The sequence below is a fragment of the Atractosteus spatula genome, chromosome 19, assembly GCF_055471065.1.
Source record: "Atractosteus spatula isolate fAtrSpa1 chromosome 19, fAtrSpa1.hap1, whole genome shotgun sequence".
NCBI lineage: Eukaryota > Metazoa > Chordata > Actinopteri > Semionotiformes > Lepisosteidae > Atractosteus > Atractosteus spatula.
In genome coordinates, this window is record NC_142724.1 from 44,222 (window position 1) to 66,821 (window position 22,600).

The window sequence follows — 22,600 nt, forward strand, 5'->3', positions numbered from 1 at the left end:
AGCTTCCTCTAACTTCACCAACGTGCCTTTTCTGCTGCAGAAAACGATCGGTATCAATCCAAAGACAGGCTGGAGCTTGAGTGCAACATTGCAACCAGATTTTAAAAAATCGAATTCCCTGCAGGATTTTATCTAGAGAAGCTCTCATCACGCTTTTGGTCCGGATCCACAGTAAAGCGGTTAGACAGCCGCGCTATAGGTGGGGCTGCACATTGGAGGTGGTGGAGGGGATCCCCATTACCTGTAAAACGCTTTGAGTGGAGTGTCCAGAAAAGCGCTATACAGGTGTTAGGAATTATTATTATTATTATTATTATTATTATAGTGGTGCTTTTTACAGCAATATTTTTTTTTACTTTTTTTAAAGAAGTTTTTATTTAAATACCAGAAATACAAAAAAAGGAGACAGAATAATTAAGTAGATACAGAAATAGACACTTCACCAGCCAGAGGAATTCACAATTTTACAGCAATATTGCTCCTCGTCCGCAACGTCATCTGCGCAGCAGCTCCAAGCGCACGTGCCCCACCCACGCGGCGGGCCTGGTCAGGCGTGTGCCCCGCGCGATGTGCAGCCCGGTGTGACGTCACTGCTGCAGCGACTTCTGCCTGGAAACTGCGAGCTCACCAGCCGGGCAGGGTCGCCGAATGGCCGCAAAGGACGTAGACAGACTTGACATTAAGCACAATCTGGCTTCTTGTTAATTACGTGATCTCCTGCATATCTGCTGCTTTATGTAAGCATTTGAAATGGTGGAAGTACCTGATTTAATTTGACCAGTTAGCCTGTTAAGGCGTTGTTTACTGAATATGATTAGGTATTTTAAATGTAATGAGCTCTGTTTTGTACGCTTTCTGTTATTTGTTTCAAAGTGTTTCAGTTAGTAACGTCACGAGGTTAAATGATATTGTAACAGTATTAAAAGCTTGATTGTGATCTGTAAAGAAAAGTGTTGCAAAGGGCGTAATAGCAGATAAAGCCGATTAAAAATAGTGCACTCCTGTTTAATATATTAACTGATTTAGCAGGAGATAGATAATATTAAACTCACTTTTCTTCTTCTGCACTTACTGAAGATCTTACAAACTCAAGTATCAGGAAACTGGTTACCATACAGGTATTTATAAATATTTTCTCAGTTGATCCAGTTGGTCTTCTTTAAGCAGGATTTTCTAAAATGAAACATTAAACTGAAGCATCACGGTGTTAATATAAATCAAATTTTGTAAATGTAGTCATTTAAATAAGAAAATCAAAGATTTTCCACCTATTTGTACAAGGTACCATATTTAATTTACTTTAAACAAAGCTTAAAGATGATACGGTCTAGTTAATACAAGTCAACAGGACCAAAGAATTTAACTACATGTAATTCAGATGTAGAATTCATGTGTTAATTATAAGGAACTGGGAAACTATGTAATGCAATTTCTTTGATAGATTTTGAGATGCATCACTGTACTGCATCTGCACTGCACTGTTGCTTTAGTGTCCCTTGTCATCCCTTAGATGTCCAAAAGAGGTCAGTTTATCTTATGATTTGCATTTGAAGTGATTTGCCAAGACAGAAACTGGTGATCCCATACTCCCAAGAAAGTGTATTTCTTAGTAACATGTTGCATCATAGGTTTAGACTGCATTTCGTGTTTACTCACCATTAAATGCCTTGAAACAAGTGCTCAAGTCCCATTTAGTCTTCAGCTAAATCAGCTGCTTTATTTTGTAAACAGATTCTCTCAAACAGCTCTCTGTCAGGGTTATCTTATAGATAGGTGACAGCAATCTTGTTCTGTACACCGATATTTCTGTTGTTTTTCAGAAAATGGGAGAAGGGCAGAGCAGAGAGAAGATTTCTGTGTCAGAGGATGCCTGTTCATCACTCCAGGACTCGAAAGTACTCACAGGACCACCTTCAAGCCCAACATCATCAGAGACCGCCCAGAGACCAGAAGCAGACCTACCACAGTGTCAAATGGGGAATAAGAAAGTAGATGACATGTGTTTTATGATCACATGCACCAACTGGTATTAGACACTACATCTCAACACACAGACTGAAGTCCTTGACGTTATGAGGTTGAATTTTGAGGGATATGTTTTTATGATGATGTGATCCGTTCTGACATATCTTTGTAAAATTATTTATAGTTTTCAAAAGTAAAACTATTTAACTTTTTGTTTTTATTTATAGACCTCTTCTGTCTGTACGTTAGAATGTCACACCTGCACCGTTCACCATAAAGGAGCAAATTGTTGCAGAAAAATATATTTTCCACAGTAGAAAACCATTGATTATCTTAAATTTGTGTTCTGAGTATCTTTGTGTATTTGTGACTGCAAATTGAAAAAAGTATTGAAAATTCAAGTCACTGTGACAAACTTTAAGACAGTGGTCTGATTCTTGACATTAAATGAACAGGATTCCCTCATTGTGATGATGTCAGAACCGTCTTTATAGCACAGCAGCCCTCAGTGCAGCTGGTGGAATCATGTTGATTTATAATAATAATTAATTATTTTTATAACAATTCCTTACATAGCACTTTCCTGGACACTCCACTCAAAGTGCTTTACCAGTAATGGGGACTCTCCTCCACAATCACCAATTTACAGCATCCACCTGGATAACAACGGCAGCCAAATTGCACCAGTATGCTCACCACATATCGGCTATAAGTGTGGAGATTAGAGTGATGAAGCCAGTTCAGAGATGAGGATTATTAGGAGGCCATGATTGGTAAAGGACAAGGGGAAATTTGGCCAGGATGCCGCGGTAACACCCCTTCTATTTTTGAAAAACATCCTGGGATTTTTAATGACTACAGAGAGTCAGGACCTCGGTTTTACATCACATCCAAAGGACAGCGCCTTTTTGCAGTACAGTGTCCCCGTCACTATACTGGGGCATTAGTACCACCACGGGCTGCAGAGTGAGCACCCCCTACTGGCCCTTCTAAGACCTCTTCCAGCTGCACCCTTAGTTTTACCCAGGAGGTTTCTCATCAAGCTACTGACCAGACTCACACCTGCTTAGTTTCAGTGAGATATCAGTTGTAGGTTGCAGGATGACACGGGTGTTGGCAATTTCCAAAAATATTTTCAAAACGTTTCCTTCCATTGTGAGCAGTGTATAGGTGTCATAAGTGTTTAGGTGTCAGCGACTAGGATTCCTGAAAGCAGCGATATACTGTTGACTAAGCACTGCTTGGTTAAGGTGTGCTTCATTCAGTTAAAGTATCCATTACTGGCCATACAGCAGCAAACCAGGTGGCTTCCCAGGTACCTGTGAGCTTCCTGTGTTGTTGGAGTGGCAGTCCTTCATTGCTAACTTTCCTGTGGGTACTGTCAGGCCTGGAGCTGGAGAAGGTTTTGAAGGTTATGGCAGTGGTGTAATTAAAACTAAAAATGGGCTGGATGAGCCAACTGGCATTCTCACATTTGCAGTTCTTAATGATTTTGTTAAACAACACCATTTTCAACAGATGTGTAGCAATAGAAAATGATGTTTTCATGCTTATATATTTAAGACTGAATTGAAAAGGCAGTAATTGAATAGGACAGGAATATTGATATTCGCAAAAGTGAAAACAGATTGTCATGTTGGTTCCTTTTTTTATTGACAAATTTATCTGAAATACAACACGGTGAGCTGTTCTTTGATACACAGTGTGAAATTGTTCAAGAATAAAACAAAGTACCTTGCTCCAATCATTTATGATTAACAAATGAAAAATGTTTGCTTATAAAGTTTGTAACTCAACATAAAATGAGGTAAAACTTTTTTTGTAGCAAAGGCAATAAAAAAAGATGCAGTGTTAAATTAGAAATGTTTAAGCAACAGCAATAGAAAAAGTAGCTATTTTCCAGTGTGAGTAGATTTAATGAATTATTTACATTTTTCACAGTTTTGTGATGGGGAACATCAGAGTTCTGCTTTGATGTGGGCTGGATTTGTTGAGGTGGTTAGTGTTTTGAAGTGGAGTACCAGTGCCATACCTCATAATAAACATCAGCTCAGCAGATGTATTGGCAGAACATGAACAGGGTTTTGGAAATTCTCAGCAACAGGCGCTTGCACCTTTATGACAATTTTCTTACAATGGTATTAATTATTTGATCCACGGAGTGGTTGTGCTTAGGGCTTGACTACACAGAAAGGCAAGTGGGACAAGGAGTCAATGTCCAGTGTTGGGCCATCATAATTTATTGTTGCCCACTTTGGCTGTTTAAAATTACAGTTTTTGTTTTCTTTATCACTTACCCAGTAATTTAATACATTTGCAAGAATTAAGCTTACCTAACTCCTTTGAAATAAAATACATTTTTATTTTATATGGTACTATAGACTTCTTTAAAAGATGAAGAATTAAGTACAGTGTACCAATTTGTCAAATCTGATGACTTCTTAATTTCGCTGTATCTGGTTTTTTTTCTATGGTGTGTAAAATGGCCATTTTTATGGCGCATTTTTTTTTAGTTAACATTTTAGTACAATTTTTAGCAATTTAAATGCTTTAATAAAACCTGGAATTTTGAGTATTTAAATTTAACTAAAGAATAATAATGATTTTTTTTCAAAAAACATGAAAATCTTAAAATACATTTTTCTATTGGAAAATAAACAACATTACACCTGGTAGCAAAGAACTTTCAAGTTAAATTTTGATTTGTTTTCTAAAGCAAAGTCTCTTTTTTGTTAAAATACCCTGACTTTTAAAAATTTCTACTAGAACAGGTTTCAGTTAAAAACATATATTTTTTTATTAGCATCCAGTCATTTGGGCAGCTTGACCTATTGTTATAGTTATTGTTTTGTGATATTGATGAAAAAGACAATGAAGGCCCAAAGTTTTGGGGCTTTTTTTGGTTATTGTTGGTTACTGTAAAGTTCAAATGTCCTTGTAGCTCTAAGTAAAACATGCATATATAGGATTTTCTCTGGGATTTGTCTGTATTTGGGTATTAAAATCACTTATTTTATTCCTTTTGTTTTATTGTCACTTAATCTGAGAATGAGAAGAAATGGGTACTATTCACTAAGTGTTTACCACATCCTTCTCAGAAAACTTTTTCTAGCCAAATGACCGTACTACTGCAATTACTTTCGAAGCTATTTGCCATGTTTATGATACTGTTGTTTTATCCATTATTTCAAAGGCAAGCTGAATTGTTTAACATGTCTCTAAATTGTCTTGATGTCTTGACATCACCCTGTCACACCCTGGTCCGACATCCAGGGTGTGACTCCAGACAGACTATTTGTTGCCATGACCCGGATTAAGGAGCTTTCCGATAATAGGGGTTTGAAACACAACATGATAAATTATTTTAAAAGATGTGTGTTTTACATATTTGTGAATGACACATTTATTTCAAACATGTTTAATCAGTTTCAAGTGCCTTTGTTTTACTCAATGTATGAATCCATATTTATTGCCCTTAATAAGTTTGGAGCTTCTTTTTATATTCTACATGAACTACTTTAATTATTTTCCCCTGAAGAAGACTAAAGATGATCACTTCAAAGTCATATTTTAAGAAATCCTGTTAAAATGTGTTCTTATGTTTATCATTAACCCTGTTAAACTAGCTTTCTTCAAAGACTGTTCTTCATTGTCAATAATTATCATATCAGAAAAATATGAAAAAGGAAATTCATTCTGTCAAATGAAACAAAGGACTAACAGTGATGTATTGTACAATAACCTAGACAATTATACTATACTAGGCAGTGTATACTGGATAAATAGTATAAAGTACAATGTTTTGTCTGAGCTCACCAAAGAGTCATCTTTTCACCCCTACGGCATAGTTTGCTTATTCAGTAAGGTCACAAAACTTATCAATGCTTTACACCAAGGAGCAAAGAAAATAGATTCAGTTTTCAAAATTCTAACTGGAATACCCCTAAGAAAGTTCAGATTCAATTCTTGGAACATGTTTGCTAACAGATGAAGGACTGACCCACGATATCTCTGTAGTATATACATATATATACCAGAGGTCAGCTTTATAGCAATCATATAATGTATCATTTCATTATTATAAGTGAATAATTATTATTTAATTATATGTAATGTCATGTATTATCCTCATGAAGGCAACCAGTTGGATTTCATTTTTCACAACAGCATTGACCCTGGGCATACTGCAAGACAAAATCTACATTACTTGTAACAGGAAGAACAACATATTTTAAAATTGATGTTGCCAGAAGCATAATGTTACTGAAAAACTGTAGAATGACCTTGACAAACATAGAAAAAATAAAACTGTAACTCATAAACATATTCTGAGATAATTAGGACAGTAGCAGGCCTCTTTGATCTACAGAATGTCTAGAGTTGTTGTTTATTGATTATAATGGAGAAGATTTGCATGTGAAATGCATTTAGCATTTGCCCTCTATGTCATTCTTACCAGAAGTACAGCATATATACAACATTTCTTTAAAAAAGTTTTAAAGAAATGTGTGGATAATCCCACCCTATATGTAAATTATAGATATAGAAAAAAATGCACCAGAAGTGCAATCATTAGATGCTAACTATCTGCTGACAGTTTGGTTCTGGAGCTAAAATATAAGATTGATTCATTCAGTTACACATATTAGAAATCCAATTCACACCATGTCTCAGAAATAAAATAGTGCAAAAATGTCAACGTCCACACAACTCTTTCCTTTGTTTTCTAAATCTAGTCGGCCTAAGTGAGACTATAAAATGTCATGTATGAAACTACAATGTTCTATTAATATTGAGTCTATATGTAAACAACAGAAATTAAACTTTTTTCATTGATGACTATTAAGCTGTATCTAATAGTTTAACAGCCATAACCAAAACTTTGAGCAGTGGTCTTCTCAAAATTTAAGTTTGTACAGAAAAGCATCACACAAGCATTACCTATATGTTGTTTTCTTACACCTAGCTTCAGATTTGTAGCTCCAAGTCTAGGGAGGTATGTAAGCCTCTGCTCTCTAGACATATGATATATTTATGCAAGCCCACTTGGCAGGGCTGTACATGTGTTCTACAGTGTGCAAGGCACTGTCCAATTTCATGGATTATTTTCCACACAGCATCACCCATCAGTGATGAAAAGATCATTTATTATATCACTTTCTGGGGCTTATGCAATCCAGTGATCAACACCACAAGATGGACCACGTCTTCCCAGTTTATAAATTGGAATGTGATTGACAATATATGAGAAAAAAACTAGCTTACAGCTATTCACAATAATTCTAGCAATGTTCCCTTCCTTGCACACAAAACACATGCCATGGCCGTGATCCAAACTGCGTTTCTGACCTTAGGCCCTAGGCTAGGGGATTTTAAGAATACTTAAGAATCCCTCAAGTTTGACTCCTTCCTTAAAGTTCAGCCACAAAATCATGCAGCCTTCTTTCATAATTATTAGGTGTAACATTTGGAAACTAATAAGATTAATATAAACAGTATATTAAAATACAAATTGATAACATCATTGAAATGAATAGAAATTTCATTCACTTAAAATGAGACTTAAAAAGTATAGCAGTCTTGTGCTAGAACTGAAGGGATCAAAGTCGGAGTTTAATACAAAATACATAATGCAAAGGCAAGTTCTAATCTTCAATTCAGATCTTATTAAAGGTCAATAACATCTGAAAATTAGGATATAGTTTAAACTTGTCTCCATGTTTCATGTACAGTATCACTGTCCATATGGTCGATATGATAATGTTATATCACAAGAAGGAGAAGTCAAGATTTTTATAAACACCACTTAGCATAACCCTTCTGGGTTCAAGATTAGATCCTTCCTTTGATGGTAATTATTTGACCTAGGGAAGTGCTGAAACAATTTTTGATACATCCCATTTATAAGTAATATCAGGTAACGTAAAACATTCCTTAAAGAAGTCAGTGGTATATTGGAATAACATGGTTTTTTTCAATATGACACTATGTTAGTGGTATGAAACAAAGGGAATTAATCTAAAACTGTTGATTGAAAGTTCTTCCTATGGGTGTTGTACATACTGTTGCTGTTGGTTTTCTTTTCCAAGGCTGTATTCAATTCCATCATGGTCTGCTAAGCCCCTATACTAGATCATTTTAGGAAACACTGAGTCTGCTCTATTTAGACTGGAATCAAGTGTCTCCTGGATTTTAACAGCTGTTTAAATTTGTTTACTGGCACTTTACAGAAGAATATGGAATCAGGCTGACTCAGAAATATCTTCTTATAAATCACATCCTCAGTGGCAAACTCTAGCCCTACCACTCTTCTAGTGAAATTCTGAGAGCACTGTAGCTACATTTTCACCCACCTAAGCAGACTGCTAGATTTCTGCTGTAGAACAGACCTGTGATACAACGACAGTAATGAAAACATTTATAGACAACAGATATATAAAAAATAATTAAGGCTGCTTCATTATAGCAGTTCATTTGGCCCCCAGCCATTCCTGTTGACAACATGCCAGACAAGTATAAACTGTCACTGAGGATTATAGAGAACATTGCTGTGAGTTTCTCTATATTATGGAAATATGAAAAAAATCATTTCCTCAGCAGCCATTAAACACTAGTGAGTGACTGTAATATTAACATCCATTTCACCTTTTTCCATACAAAAAGAATTTTTAACTTATTCAGTTCAATAACCAAATGTTATTTCATCAGGCTGCTAGGTCCAAGCAAAACCAGTCCAGTCAATCCAGTATGCTGTCTCCATCCAAGAGCCCCGTTAGTAAATGTGGAAAGTGCTGAGAGTTTGAGGCTGCCTGGGAGTCACAGGAGTTCACTAGAGAACTGTTCGTTTTGATTCATGAGACATGAATAATTTTTAAATGATAAACTTCAAATGATCTATGGAGCAATCCTTGGTTTCCTTTTCTGTGGCCTTTCTACCTTCATTGCTTTGTTTGCTTATCTCCATGTAAACGTTCATACTAAAGGAAGAGATGGCGGGTGCACAGGAGATTGCTGGTATCTGGCTATGGACACTTACACAGGGCTCCCTAGCCCTCCTGCGCAGAAGGTTGGATAGGAGTCTTGGGAACTGGATAACATATAAAATGGCACACCCAGAAATAAAGGACACATAGCTCAAAAGGCAGGAGAGGAGGCAGCTCTGCTCTCTCTAAGTCAAGGGCCTCCCTGCTTTTGTGCGTCTTCTCATGCTAAAACATTAATGTGGCCATTTGTTAATGATCTCTTGTTCTTGGAGGTTTAATTAAACCTAATACCCCCCACCCCCCATTCCCCATTTTGTGCAAGGCAGCCACTCATCAGATGGCGCTTCATTTTCTTGTAGCCCTCTTAACAATGTTTCTTAGTGGCTCCCAGCCTGTCATACCCACTCTTGAACAGGGCGTTTGTAATAGGTGACGTTCTGCTGCACACCTTTGTTCTTGAACTGGAAGATGGTGTAAACCAGCACCAGGATGCAGAAGGAGAGGATGCAGGGGATCACCACAGCAATGGCATTGACTGTGCTTGGCACATCATTGATGGTCACCATGATGTCTACATCATCATGAGGAAGATGCCTTTCTTTGCTTTTCTCCACATCTGACTGGTGGCATCCCATCCAGTCCTTTAGAATAGATTTGGGGTAGCCAGGTTCAACATTCAGCTTCTGGTTGTCAAATTTCCAGTATTCTTTGCCTTTGTAGAAATAGGTGTAGACTAGAAGGAAACAGGAGAAGAACAACAGTGAAATAGATAAATTAATATTCATTTCCACGATCATGGCAAGTGATCACTTTTTAAAATACCAGAGTACTGAAAGTCTTTCTTTTTAAGGAACAAGAAATATATGCTCCTGTTTCAGTGGTCAGTGTCCTCACGGTGAAACTTAATGTGGACAAAATAGCTATCTGTGGCAAATTTTATATGCACAATGTGGATTAGAAGTAGATGTATATTTAGACATTTTACTACATAGCATTATGAAAATGTAAGATCTAATTATGGATAATGATGGATATGTCCACAAACAAAATAATTTTCAAATTAAGTACACAAATAATAAGGGGGAATTTGTGAATAATCATTATTCTATCAAGCATAATGAAACAAGTACAAGCAAGTATGCAGATTTCTAGGCACATACAGTACATCTGCCGGCTGAGGAACAGAGATTTTGATCTACATGGAGGTTAACTTCCTAACTCTTCTGTGGTATATACAGCAGTAGGTTGTGACATTTGTAGCTAAAATGTTAATAGCTGTTTCATGCAGACTCTGTGGAATTCCTGATTTCTAGCTTTTTGCAATACCAGCAGAAAAAAGTCCAGAGCTGTGCTAGCGCAGTAACCCCAATGACCTCAGTTTCCTCCGATTCATTAAGTACATCACTATACACGGCGCGGTGCTTGGAACATACTAGTTATATGTTTTTATAGAGGTCTGTGCCACACCTCCAGGGCACAAGTTGCTGACCCTGAATGGACACCATTAAGGATGTGTAGTGGCTGTGACAGATTCATATATGCCATGATATACAGTTACCATAATATACACGTTGGCCAAAGCACTGTGGAATTGTAAAACAAGATTTAACTTTTTGTTTCAAAGAATAATGTAATGTGAAGAACTCTGCACATAGAACTTAATATTGTGTCCTGTAAGTCCTGTGCTGTGACAGGATACTTACAGCCTTCCTTGCTGACAAATGCTCCTTGTGGGGACTCTGGGATGCCCTTCCAGACAGTGATGGGTTTGGGGTACCCTGGATCAGCTGTCCTCTTTTCCTCATTGTACCTCCAATACTGGTCTCCTTTGAAGAAGTACGTCTTGCCCACAGGTTCCCAGCGCAGTGCGGTGTCAATACCCTCACGAGGCAGACAGTTGCCCAGATCAACCAGGCTGTGTGGATAACCTGGCTCTGCTGTGACTTCCTTAAATACCCAATATTTGTCACCTGACAAGAGAAGACACTACACTTCTGTAGCAAAACAAAAGTGCATTTAAAACTGAGAACAGGGTGAGAACAGCAGCTCCCATGCTTACTCATTTGGTCAGCAATAATCTTCTACAAAGAAATACATAATCAGTTATCCATACCAGTCCAAATCAGAAAAAAATGAAAAAATAAATAAAACTGGGAGCAGGATGAACACTTCACATAATCTGTTGAGGCAGTCTGGAACTTGCTGTTTAGCCTTGTTCTCAAAGCTGATGCATTGTTGTCTTGAAGAAATGGCTGGATAGAGAAAGGGATTTTGTAATTGCATAAAGACATACAGTTGTGAAAAAGTTTGTGAACTCTTTGGCATTGTCTGTTTTTCTATATTAATTGCTCCTGAAGTGTGATCAGATCTTCATATAAGTCATAAAAATAGAAAAACACAATATGATTAAACAAATAACTCACAAACAATTGTACTTTTGTCTTATCTATTTTTAACACATTGTTTAAACATTCGCTGTCTCTGCTAGAAAAAGTATGTGAATCTCTAGGATAATTAAAGGGGGATAATTGGAGTCAGGAGTTCCAGTCAATGAGATGACATTCAGGTGTGAGTTTAAGGAGCTCTGTCCTATAAAAAACACCAAGGCTATGTACCAGTAGAGCATGCTCTTCACTATATGTTTTATAAGTGAAACATGCCCCAAACAGTCTGGTTTCAGCAGACCTCAGAAGAGTTGTTGATGCTCATTATGGTGGAAAGGGTTACAATGCATTTCTAAAGATTTTGGCCTCCATCAATCCACAGTCAGGCAGAAGGGTACAAATAGAAGAAACTCAGTACCATTGCTTAGGAGTGGTCATCCAACAAAAATCACTGCACGAGCAAGCCGTACAATGCTTAAGGAGGTGACAGAGAACCCTAGGGTAACAGGTAAGATTCCAAAAAAATTCAGAAAATTCCAAAATGTTTGCAAACTTTTTCTCACCTCTCTCTGTATAAGACAAAGAAATATGCAGAAGCAAGAATCCCAATTTTCCAGGAACCAGGACTAGCAGACGAGTTCTAGAACACAAGTTTTTTTATGAAATAATTCTGAGGAACCCCACTGCTTTGCTAGTAATGCATTTCTGTGTTCTGTGCTGAGGTTATTAATATCTCACCCAGGCACTTGCTGACTCTTAGAGATGTCAAAAGACAATCAAGTCAATAGCCAAATTAATCAAGATGGGCAAAGGAACATTGCAAAAAGGAGAACTGGAGTTATGGAACTTGATAAAACAATGTTAATCAAATCTCTCTACAGTGATGCAGCAACAAGCTTTGAAAGCTTGAAAACCCTTTATAAAAAAACGTACCACCAACTTAATGGTTAAATGCTTTACAGTTAACCCATTATATTTTAACATGAATATTAACATATTTTTACTCATAAATGTAAAAAAAACCAACATGCAGTACAGGAAAAAAAGAAATCCATCAATCTTCTAACCCACTCCGGATTACAGGGAAGCCAGAGCCTAGATCAAAAAGCAACAGACACAAGGCGGTGTACACCCTGGACAAGGTGCCAGTCTATCACAAAGCACACACAGACACACACTACAGCCTATTTTCCCAGAAGCCAATTTACCAGTATATTTTTGGACAGTAAGAGGAAACCCCCACCAACACAGGAACACCAAAGGTCCAGAATTGGACCCAGGTCCACAGCACTGCAAGGCAGCAATGATAACCTCTGCACCACCATGCCACCCTTCTTTTAAAACACTGTACTAAGCAAGGAGAATCTCACAGATTTAATTGTTAAAGATTAGTTATTTGAATTGCTTTTATTCTGCATTGATCTTTTAAGGCAGAATCATTTCTGTAAGGGATTGTCAAAAGCTGAATGGCACAGACTTCACTGAAAGCTCATTTACTTTGAATCAGTCTGCTTGTTATCGTCACATCAGGTTTGTTCCATGGATTTATAGTGTAACCCATATGGTCGACAGGCACTGTGTAAGAGCCGGCTTAGTCTCTTCCTAAATCAGAATGCATATGAACAACGACTTCTCTGCCTGCATTACAACAATGCTTTTGATTGTCTCAAGCGCTCATCGTTGTGAATTTTAGATACTTTAAAAGAAATAAAACATGAAGAATTAATACATACCTTTAAAAAAGACAAACTTCCCATCTGACCTCTCATACGCAGCATCAATCCTGGGAGGGAGGCCTTTCCAGAACTGATCAATCTGCATGGGATATCCTTCCTGTACTTTGTTGTTGCGCAGTCGCCAAAACCAGCGGTCCTAAAACAAATACCCACGACTCAATATCAAATGGCTCCAAAGCAACAAGGATGCCATGATGCAGTCCTGCATTTCTTACAGTAAGAAGACTTTAGCAGTACAGCACCTGTAAAAAATACCTTGTTTCTTTAACAGACATGTCCACTCGCACTTTGAAATTCACTTAAAAGAATCAAACAGAAGTTTACTCAAGTGTTGAGCAACATCGTGCCCTTAGTATATCCTTAAAATATTCCTGCACTTCGTTCATGAAATCCTGCACTGAAACCAGCTGGAATCACTTTGAAGAAAAATATTAATTACAAAATTATTTGAAGTGACAACAGCAAAATATTTGTATTTACTTTGTGCAAACAAGTCAGATTTGTATTTTATTTCAAGTGCTATACAAAACATGAATGCAGGAACATTCCACAGCCTTAAGGCACCATAAAATGTAACAGAAGGTGAATCATTTATACTGTATTAACTAAATGTAAGGGAGTCCCAGAAATTTAGAACAGGAAAAAAAAGTTCTAAGTGAAATGCATCTGTAAATGAACAGTCAGACACAGAAAGAATGGCTTAAAATATTGTTTAAATGATTTTTTACTTTTAATGCAGTAGGTAAATAACACCCACATCTCTTTGAATACATAAGTTCCTCTGAAACATGAAACCATAAAGCATTGTAACATTCGTAACATGCCTTACTTGATGCCTGATGAATATTCTCTTTATTGATCTGAAGTGCTATCCAACTTGTTAGCATGTTGTAAGCTCTGTCCTGTATATGCTATTTTGAGTTAAGCCAAAGCAAGATCTCAAGATAACAATTCCAGTAAATAACACTAATTAATTAAATCCACTACTGCACACAAGCAAAAAAACATTTTTTAAATATATTGCAAGTGTGCTGTAGTAAATAATAACATTTTTCATAATTACAAATACATAGTGCCAATGAAAGATCCCTAGCACTTGGAATACTTTGTACATACCCAAAATTTAATTACATTAAATTTAGAAATGAAAACATGAGAAATGACTACATACCTGACTGCAGACAAAGGTTTTAAGGAATAATTCCGGTACAAATGGGAGTGTGAAAAAGACAGATTATAGCAGACTTCCATTTGTTTTAATGCAGGTCTCATTAGGTGAGTCAGAAATCAATATGAAATGTGGACATGCAGAGAGATGGTCTATGAGCCAGTTAGAGCTATGGAAATCAACATAGCTCAATTGAATCATGGCAATACAAAAACTGATATGCTTTTTTCTTTTTCATAAGGAGCATACCCTTATGGGGAATGAGAAATCCTTGCTGTGAATAAGATTAAATTAAATACAATGAAATGATCAGAAATACAATTAAATATTATTTAATATTAATAGAATAGAACTAGCAAGTATGTTCTTTCTATTATTGTGTTCTGTTTTGGAATATGCTGTAAATACACAAGCTAACAGCTGTTAAATCTGTTTTATTCATTTGTTCATTTGTTTGTTTCCATTAATTCAACGCACAAAATAAAGCCTCAGAAAAAGGTACTAATGCAGTACATAAAACATTAAATTTATCTTACCTTGTTGTAAAAAACACTGAAAAATAATAACTTTACAGTACCTGTATTATAACTAAAGTTACCAGCACACTGCACTCTAACAGCTGTAAAAGTGTTTATGTGACTAAAAAACCAAAAGGTTAATTTCATTTCTATTCTTTATTAATTGATTTTGGTCTGTGAAATCCACACAAAAGATAGGGTTCGTCTGATCACTTTGGGATACTATGGGCATATGATTATATGCTACATTGCAATAAAGGTTTTTCCATAATATACAGTCAAACATTTCAACCACATCTTCTTCTTTAAGAAAATGTTCCAACTTTTCACAGTTATATTTAATTTTCATAATTATCTTTAATTTTAATTGAAGATCGTGTAGTGGTTATTGCAGCTGGAGCATAGCTCTTGTGTCATTGTGCATGAATGTGGCAGGCATTCGGGAAGGGGCAGCACTAGTGCTTGTGTTGAGAATTGGTTATGCTTACTGCAGGGCTATCCACCAACATTGCTGAAATATCTGGGGTCTTTCAAGAGACTGCTCAAGGTGATCCCTGGATCAATTAACTACCACATGGGCTAGATGGGTCCAAAGGGTTCAGTTTTGAGTTGGGCAGTTCCTGTATGGGTTTTGCACATTCTCCATGTGTTCGCATAGGATCTATCTGGGTGCCCCGGTTTCCTCACACTTCCAAAAGACTGAATTGGCCCTTTGCCACAGGATAAGTCTGTCCCTTATCCAGCACAAGAGCTGTCTTGTGCTCTCAGTCCCATGCCACCTGTCAGACTCTAATCCCATCCTGATTTTAAGATCCACCTTTTCATCCTCCTGTACTCAGACATAGTCTTAGCTTCTACGTTGCTTCTGCATTTCCCTACAATACTTCACTCCTAGGCTTCCTGGAATATGAGCTCCACATTAGTATTTGGATTACATTTTGCACGTTTGCTTGTTTTCTGAACCTGCACGTGAATCCAGTCTCCTGCCTCAGACCGCTGCACCATTGTGAGTACAGCAGTATTACACTGCGCTGCTGGGACAGACTGAGTTGCCACACACATCACCGGGAGAAATGGGTTCTGATAATGACTAGACAAGACGTTTAATTAAACAGCATTTACGCAGATAGGCAGCATCCCTTAATAAACACATTTTTGCCACTTCAGGAACTTCCCACCTTGAACACAAACATCTCTCTCCTGAAGAAGGCCACAGTGTTGAAGTTGCCATCACAGATGTTGGGCTTTGCAGTTCCAGGGGAGGCTGGCTTGTCTCCAGAGGGGGGTCGAGGTGGCCGTGACTGTCGGTCGTGCTTCCTTTCAGAGGTGGAGTGGGTCCGGCGAGCTGGCAGAGTGGGCAAGGGCCTGGTGGGCTCAAGCATCGCTGTTGGTATCCCTGCAATACAAGCACACAGAACTTCACAGACTGCAAATGGAGCATCCACATGGCAATTTAAATATTCAAATAAAATTTTGAAACAATACATTTTAATTCACTAGTCATGCACAACATAATTTATGTATAGTTATGTCTAATTATTTGAATAATTATTTTACATGACTTTTTACAAAGGCTTCTTTTGCTTTATGCTTTTAAAGCAAAAGGAATTAGTGAATATTTGTTCATAATACCTCCTGTCAAAAGTGAATTCGGTTTATTTTCTGCTGACATGAATAAAGTCTATATTTACATATTTGTATGCACATAAATCAAGCAGGTTGAAAGATATCACTATGCCTTTGCTATAAATCAATGAACAGCTTTTAGTTTTTTTTAAATATAAAACCGGTAACAAACTTATCTTTATAGATATCATTAGCAGGTATTCATGGTTTCAAAGGCATCCATGTAGAATGGCCTCCCATTCTGCCCAATGTTATAACAGAGTCAATATTGCATTTGCCTAAATCTTTAATGTCTTGCTGCTTTAATGAAGGAAGCATGTGGATCTAGGTTTAGAGTGAGCATGTGAGTTTAGGATGTCTGTGGATTTTATAACCTTCCCTTTCGAGACTAATGAGGTCTGTAAACATTTGTTGAATAACAATAATAAAGATAAGAGGCATAGTACATAGCTTAATAACAATTTAGTAAAGACATATAACAGGAAGAGTTCAGTATTTTCTGTGCATATAGGGAGCAAAACAAATACTCTGAGATGGTCCCACTGAATTTTAGTGTTTTTTTTGTACGAGTGAGATGCAATTGAACCTGAAACATTCATACACCTTTAATGTTCCACAAAATATTTGTTTTTCACACTGGACACAGCATGTTCAGCATATATTACTTCTCAAAACGTTTCATTTCAGTACAGACTAAAGTTTGGAATATCATTGCTTACAGTACAGATGACACATACCATAGATTTTCTGAATGCCCTGAAGGTCATCCAAAGGTAATTTGAAGTTGTGTGTTTCCATGTACTGGTAGAAAGGGGCCATGATAGCGCTGGGATCATTGGAGTGCTCCAGTCCTAGGGCATGGCCTAGTTCATGGACTGCCACTAGAAACAGATCATTCCCTGAGACACAATGCAGAGAGACAGTTACAGCACAGAGGTACACAGCTATAGGACAAGGCTATACCTCAGAGGATTTTATTATTTCGTCAGGAGCTGCAATATACTTAAACACAGCTTTTTCAGCCAACTGTGAAATTTAACATGGTTTTATTGAAGGGAGATGAAAACTGCAGATAGAATCAATGTCAAAGGAAGGCTTTCTCAGGGAGCTCCAACTTTCACCCACCTCCAAAACACATACATGTTACTTTTTGATAAATTGTCCTCTTCCATAAAGAATATGGCTGGGCTCCATCTTGCATTTTTTGCCCATGGAAAAGTTGCTCTGGTGCCTCTCTCCCCTAAAACTAGTGATTACAGTATAATGTGGCTTAACACATACTGGATTAAGCCTCAGATTTAGACTGTCCAAAATTAATTTACTTATTTTTCCAACCTGCAGTTTTATTAGTGAACAACACTAATAGGTCAACTGTGATACAGAGGTTGTGGCTAAATTGTCTGCTTCACTGCAAGATGTGTGAAATCTTAATTCATCACCTTTCTTACCATCATGATTGGCATTGCCCAGAGTCCAGGGTTCGTCAGAGTCGAAGTGGGTGTCCCCCCCAATGCCAGGGCCAGGGAAATACGCATGAGCCAGGAAACCCCCCTCACCATCAAATGGGGAGCTATCTCCATGGAAACCAGAGGCAAAGAAAATCATGATGTCAGCTTCTTTCCTCTCATTCTTGATCTCAGAGTAAGGGATTTCCTCGAATGTCAGTGGCGTCACTGTCTGCCACACGTCAAAGGCCTGTCGGATAGCCTTTTGTGTGTCTTTTTCCCCCACTTTTGGTGTAAAGTTGTGTATGCTGAAAAAAAGATACAAAACAACTGGTCACAGGTGTTGTCAGTATCACTACCCTGTAAGAAGAAGACAAGCATATTAAATGTACAGCAGAAACTATTGTCTATGGAATGATAATCTCACTCCTCCAGATAATATAGCTTCATTCGAATAGGCACCCATCTGACATTTTTATTAATTCCCTTTTTTTTTTCATTTTTACTTACTGTATGTAAGGAAGTATACACTATGTTGAAAACACTAAACAGCAATCCCTCACACCGTAATTATAAACAGCAAACTGTTTAAAGAAATCCACAAAATTAAAAGGGCTCTGAAAATTGCAAATTTTACAAATGTATTTCTCCCCAGAAACACGCACTGCTGTAAGGACACCCAAAACATTATGGCTTGGCTTCTTTGTCCTTCTGACAATTATGCGTTTTGACAGCACTTAAAGAGAAGGCAATGCTCATTCTTTAAGACTGTTCTAAACATAGTGCGATTCTAAGTGATTTTATCTTAGGAAAACAATTTTTGTTTTCTCCTCATTGTCAAAACTGTACAATATGTCTCTGCGCACTACTGAAACTGTGATAGCTGAATGATCAAACTAAGGCAGAAAAAAATCTACACTGTAAAAATTCACACACTTGTATGTGAAAAAACATCAAAACAAAATCCTGGAAATGAGCCAAACAGAAAGTAGATGGAGAGCTCTGGAGAATCAATACCAGCTGTAATGTGATGGAGCTAAGAGCTCTATTGCGGGAATTCTAGCTCTGGGCCACTGACCCTAGGATCAGCTTGCAATGGCATCCCATGATAAAAAGAGTTTTGGAGGAGTGATGCAAAGCATTAATAACTGAGACCATTGAAAATACCACAATCGTGCTACAGGAAGGCAAAAAGGGGAAAAATGTGTTCTAGGAAAGCAAGTAATTTACAGAAGGAGTTCACAGGGCTGTTTAAAGTTATTCTTCATCTTCTTACATTATGAAGTGGGTACAGCATGAAAGTTCCTAAAACTAACTTCAGCTTTGATATGTTCTACACCAATCAGATGCTTGGACAAATTACCAAAACATGAAGGAATCAACTTTATGTCCGTTAAGATTTTGATATTTTTATACCTAAGGCTTTATGGTTCTTTCAGAAAGAAGGAGCAGTCCTACCTATAGGTGATGTGTTTCTGCCTCCACTTCTGGCCTGTAAGCGCGTAGCGTTTATTTCGCCTCCTGCGGCTGATCCTTGGGTGATCAGGGACCCCACAACGAGGCTTCCTCATCCACCTGCACACAACAACAGAGATCTGAGCTGAGACAGGACTGAAGATGCTCTTCTAGGGATCTGAAGTCCCCTGGACAGGGGAACTGCTGAGGATTAAAAAAATACTCAGATGTTCAACACCATTCATTATCCTAGTTGTTTATCATATTTTGTCAGAGAAAAATATGAAATATGAAGAAAAAAGGGAACTTATGAGGATTAATTTTAGAACTCAGAATAAGGATACCAGGCTGGAGGTGTGATTTCCTCATGGCATAAAGTGGGAAAAAATACACAATGGAAAAAAAAACTCATTAATAGCCAGGCATTTTCTTACCTGAGCGTGTGTACAAATACGTGACTTAAACTTTGTTATTCTTCACAGTACTGCATTTTTATTACAGCATGCTATAGTTTTCTTTTGGCTACAGTCTTCACTTATTTTAGCTACTTTAAAACTTTGCTCCTTAGCAATGATTGAAAATCAGTTGATAAGCCTGTCCCCTCTAGTGAAAGGCTTAGAAAAGCTTATCATCACTCACTCTATTGTGGTCTGGTCCAGCACTCCCGTCACAGGTATGCCATAAAACCGCTGCATGGCAGCGACAGCTGACTGCATGGCTTTCTCCGACCTGAGGTCTGATGTCCGAATGTCATGGGGCAGAAGATAACCATAGTTTTTCAGCCATGTCTGAAAATCAAAGTAGCAGAGTGAAGATACTGGTATTCATACATGGCATTTCAGAAGTGTCTAATAAATACATTACTTTTAGAGAACACATAGAGAAGAACTTATAAAAAAGCATAAAAAGCAAAACTGCTGACAAATAGATCATTTCATTTGTGAGAGGCACCATAATGTGATCATGTCTGAGCCTGAGGCAAAGAAGACAGAAGAAAATGTGCATGGTGATATCCTGTATTTCAGCACATTATTGAGTTTAAAACATGCATCTTAAGCAAATGCATGTCATTTCAAATAGTGCAGCTTAAAAGGAGTGTTTCTGCTTTCCTTTGTTTGTAAATAAAGGATACATAATCCTCCAAATACTCCAAAAGATTAAAGATGGGCTTGCTGATACACTGTATATGCAATTCTTCAAAGAGGTTGTTCTGTAAAACACATCAAGGGTCTAAATTCTATCAGTCTTTTCACTCCAAAGATATACCACACCTTGGTATACATGCTTAGACCTTGGTTTTCAAGGTTTTTTATATTCATAACACAGAGCCATGATTATTACAGAAAATAGTATAAAATACAAAAAAGTATAATCCTAGTATCTCATTTGTAAAGTTGTGTATTACCAATTTTAATCACAGCCCTTTTTGTTATTTACTGTTACACTATCACAAGAAATATGGACGTACATCCAGAAGACAGTGCCTGTGAATGTAGTACTGACTTTGCACTTTTGTGTTTGCAAAACTGAAATAGTTCATCATAATCAGCAGACACTAGTAGACACTGAAAATTGCACATTGAATTGTAAATGGGATCAATATAAATGTATTGAACTAAAAGCCTGTTATATGGAATTGTCAACAATAACAACGCAGATGATTGTAGAAATCATCACTGCTGTTGTGTCTAGGTGTGTATGAATGAAGTGAATGATAATTATAATGAAGTGTGCCATCTTACAACAGGGTTTAGCAGAAACAAATGAGGAGATTAAAGTACCACATTTCTTCTTGTGGGAATAAACACTGGATGCCCGAGATGAATTGTATTAGACAAGATACAGTGAAATAAACGGGAAGCAAATTTTGTTATGGAGAAAAAATATTTAAAAAATTACTCTGTAGACCATCTCATAATAATGATAAAAAATGAGAGGAGGCAATCTGGCTCATCTAATGCATTTGGTAAAAAGGCACCTCCTCACAAGATTGCTTAGTTATCTTAGGCTGTGCTTATCATAAAACCTCCTTCACACAAGGTTTCACCACCTTACAATTTATAGCCCTACCACACAAAGAAGTAGAAGATATTCAACTTTATATTCAACACAAATTCAAACACAAGACCCCTCCATAAGTGAGCTGCTTCAGTGGGTCGATTTTCTTTATAAATATTTTAATAAGAAAATGAATTTTTAAAACCTGTGGTTTATTCAATAGGGATCAGTTAGAGCAGCCTACACTTACTTGTAGGTCTATTGCTGCTACTTTCTTTTCAAACAGAACATTACAGAAATAATAGTAATCTGCAACGAAGAACAGTATAAGCATACTCCAGTCATGTAAGATGGCTCAGTTTAAAGTGAGGTTTGAATTAGAGCGATTAGAGAACCCTCCTTTCAATAAACAGAACTGTGGGATAACACGGACATCAATACTGAACATAAATTTGGACCAAGAAAGTAAGGAAGAAATATCATGAAACTTAAAAAATTTCGTAAATAATTTTACCATAAATCTAAAATGAAAGTGCATTGCAGCAAAAAATTATTGCCTCAAAACCCATTGTGGACATAAAAAAGATTGTGAAATGAACTTGAAAAAGTTTTGCCTTGTAATGAAATTTGTTCCATTTACTGTCAATTAAATATATTTTGAATATGTGGGTCAGGGCATCTTGGTTGATGCCAAACCACAGTTTTTGTTGCAAATGTAATGTCTTATCTGTCCCAGTACACCTGTCTAGCATGAAATTACTTCATGATCTTTGAACACAAGCAGTTAATAATCCCTCCAATCACTACAGGCGTCCACTGCTTGGAAGCATGACCATCAATTCTTCATTTAGATAGAGCAACATCTGTAATCAATAAAACAAGGAGAAGTTTGGAGGATTGGTTTTTACAATCTGTACAAACTGTACACATTTGAATCAAGAGTTTGTTTTGTACATATAACCCATACTGTCTTTTTTCAGTGTGAAAAATCATGTCAGTCCATGCAGGAGTCTTCATGCAATTTGCCAACTCCATCAAACCTCTTTTCCAGCAGTTTTACTCCTCTTCAGTTTACAGGAGAACATAAATGAAAGATGAGTGAGGAGCTGCATCAGAGTATTTTTTACATTTTCCAGTGAACAAAAGGCTTCAGTTGTAATGTTAAAGATTTTATAATCTATAAAAGGTTGTATGTAATTATAGTGCAATTCCAGAAATAAATGAAACAGTAAAGTCTCACTGCAAAGGAACAAGTAGAGGTTAATTCCAGTAGAAAGTAGACAGAACAAACACAACATTGATATCTGAAAAAGGCTTAACAG

At 37.1% G+C, this 22,600-nt stretch overlaps 1 protein-coding gene and 1 long non-coding RNA gene across 2 annotated transcripts in view; one reads left to right on the forward strand and one right to left on the reverse strand.

Moving 5' to 3' along the window:
* The first annotated feature begins 539 nt into the window (after positions 1–539).
* On the forward strand, positions 540–2,383 carry LOC148817753 (uncharacterized). The gene is made up of 3 exons (XR_016094487.1): positions 540–737; positions 1,078–1,118; positions 1,821–2,383. It is a non-coding gene; the product is annotated as an uncharacterized LOC148817753 (long non-coding RNA).
* A 3,953-nt stretch (positions 2,384–6,336) lies between these two features.
* Positions 6,337–22,600, reverse strand: part of mmp24 (matrix metallopeptidase 24) — a 30,531-nt gene continuing 14,267 nt past the window's right edge. The window contains exons 2-9 of the mRNA XM_088937468.1: positions 19,920–20,068; positions 19,284–19,400; positions 17,829–18,133; positions 17,118–17,279; positions 15,933–16,150; positions 13,066–13,204; positions 10,652–10,918; positions 6,337–9,681 (exon numbers count right to left, since the gene is read on the reverse strand). Coding sequence (XP_088793594.1) covers positions 9,344–9,681; positions 10,652–10,918; positions 13,066–13,204; positions 15,933–16,150; positions 17,118–17,279; positions 17,829–18,133; positions 19,284–19,400; positions 19,920–20,068 — 1,695 coding nt within the window. The 3' untranslated portion in view covers positions 6,337–9,343. The remainder of the gene's footprint in view (positions 9,682–10,651; positions 10,919–13,065; positions 13,205–15,932; positions 16,151–17,117; positions 17,280–17,828; positions 18,134–19,283; positions 19,401–19,919; positions 20,069–22,600) is intronic.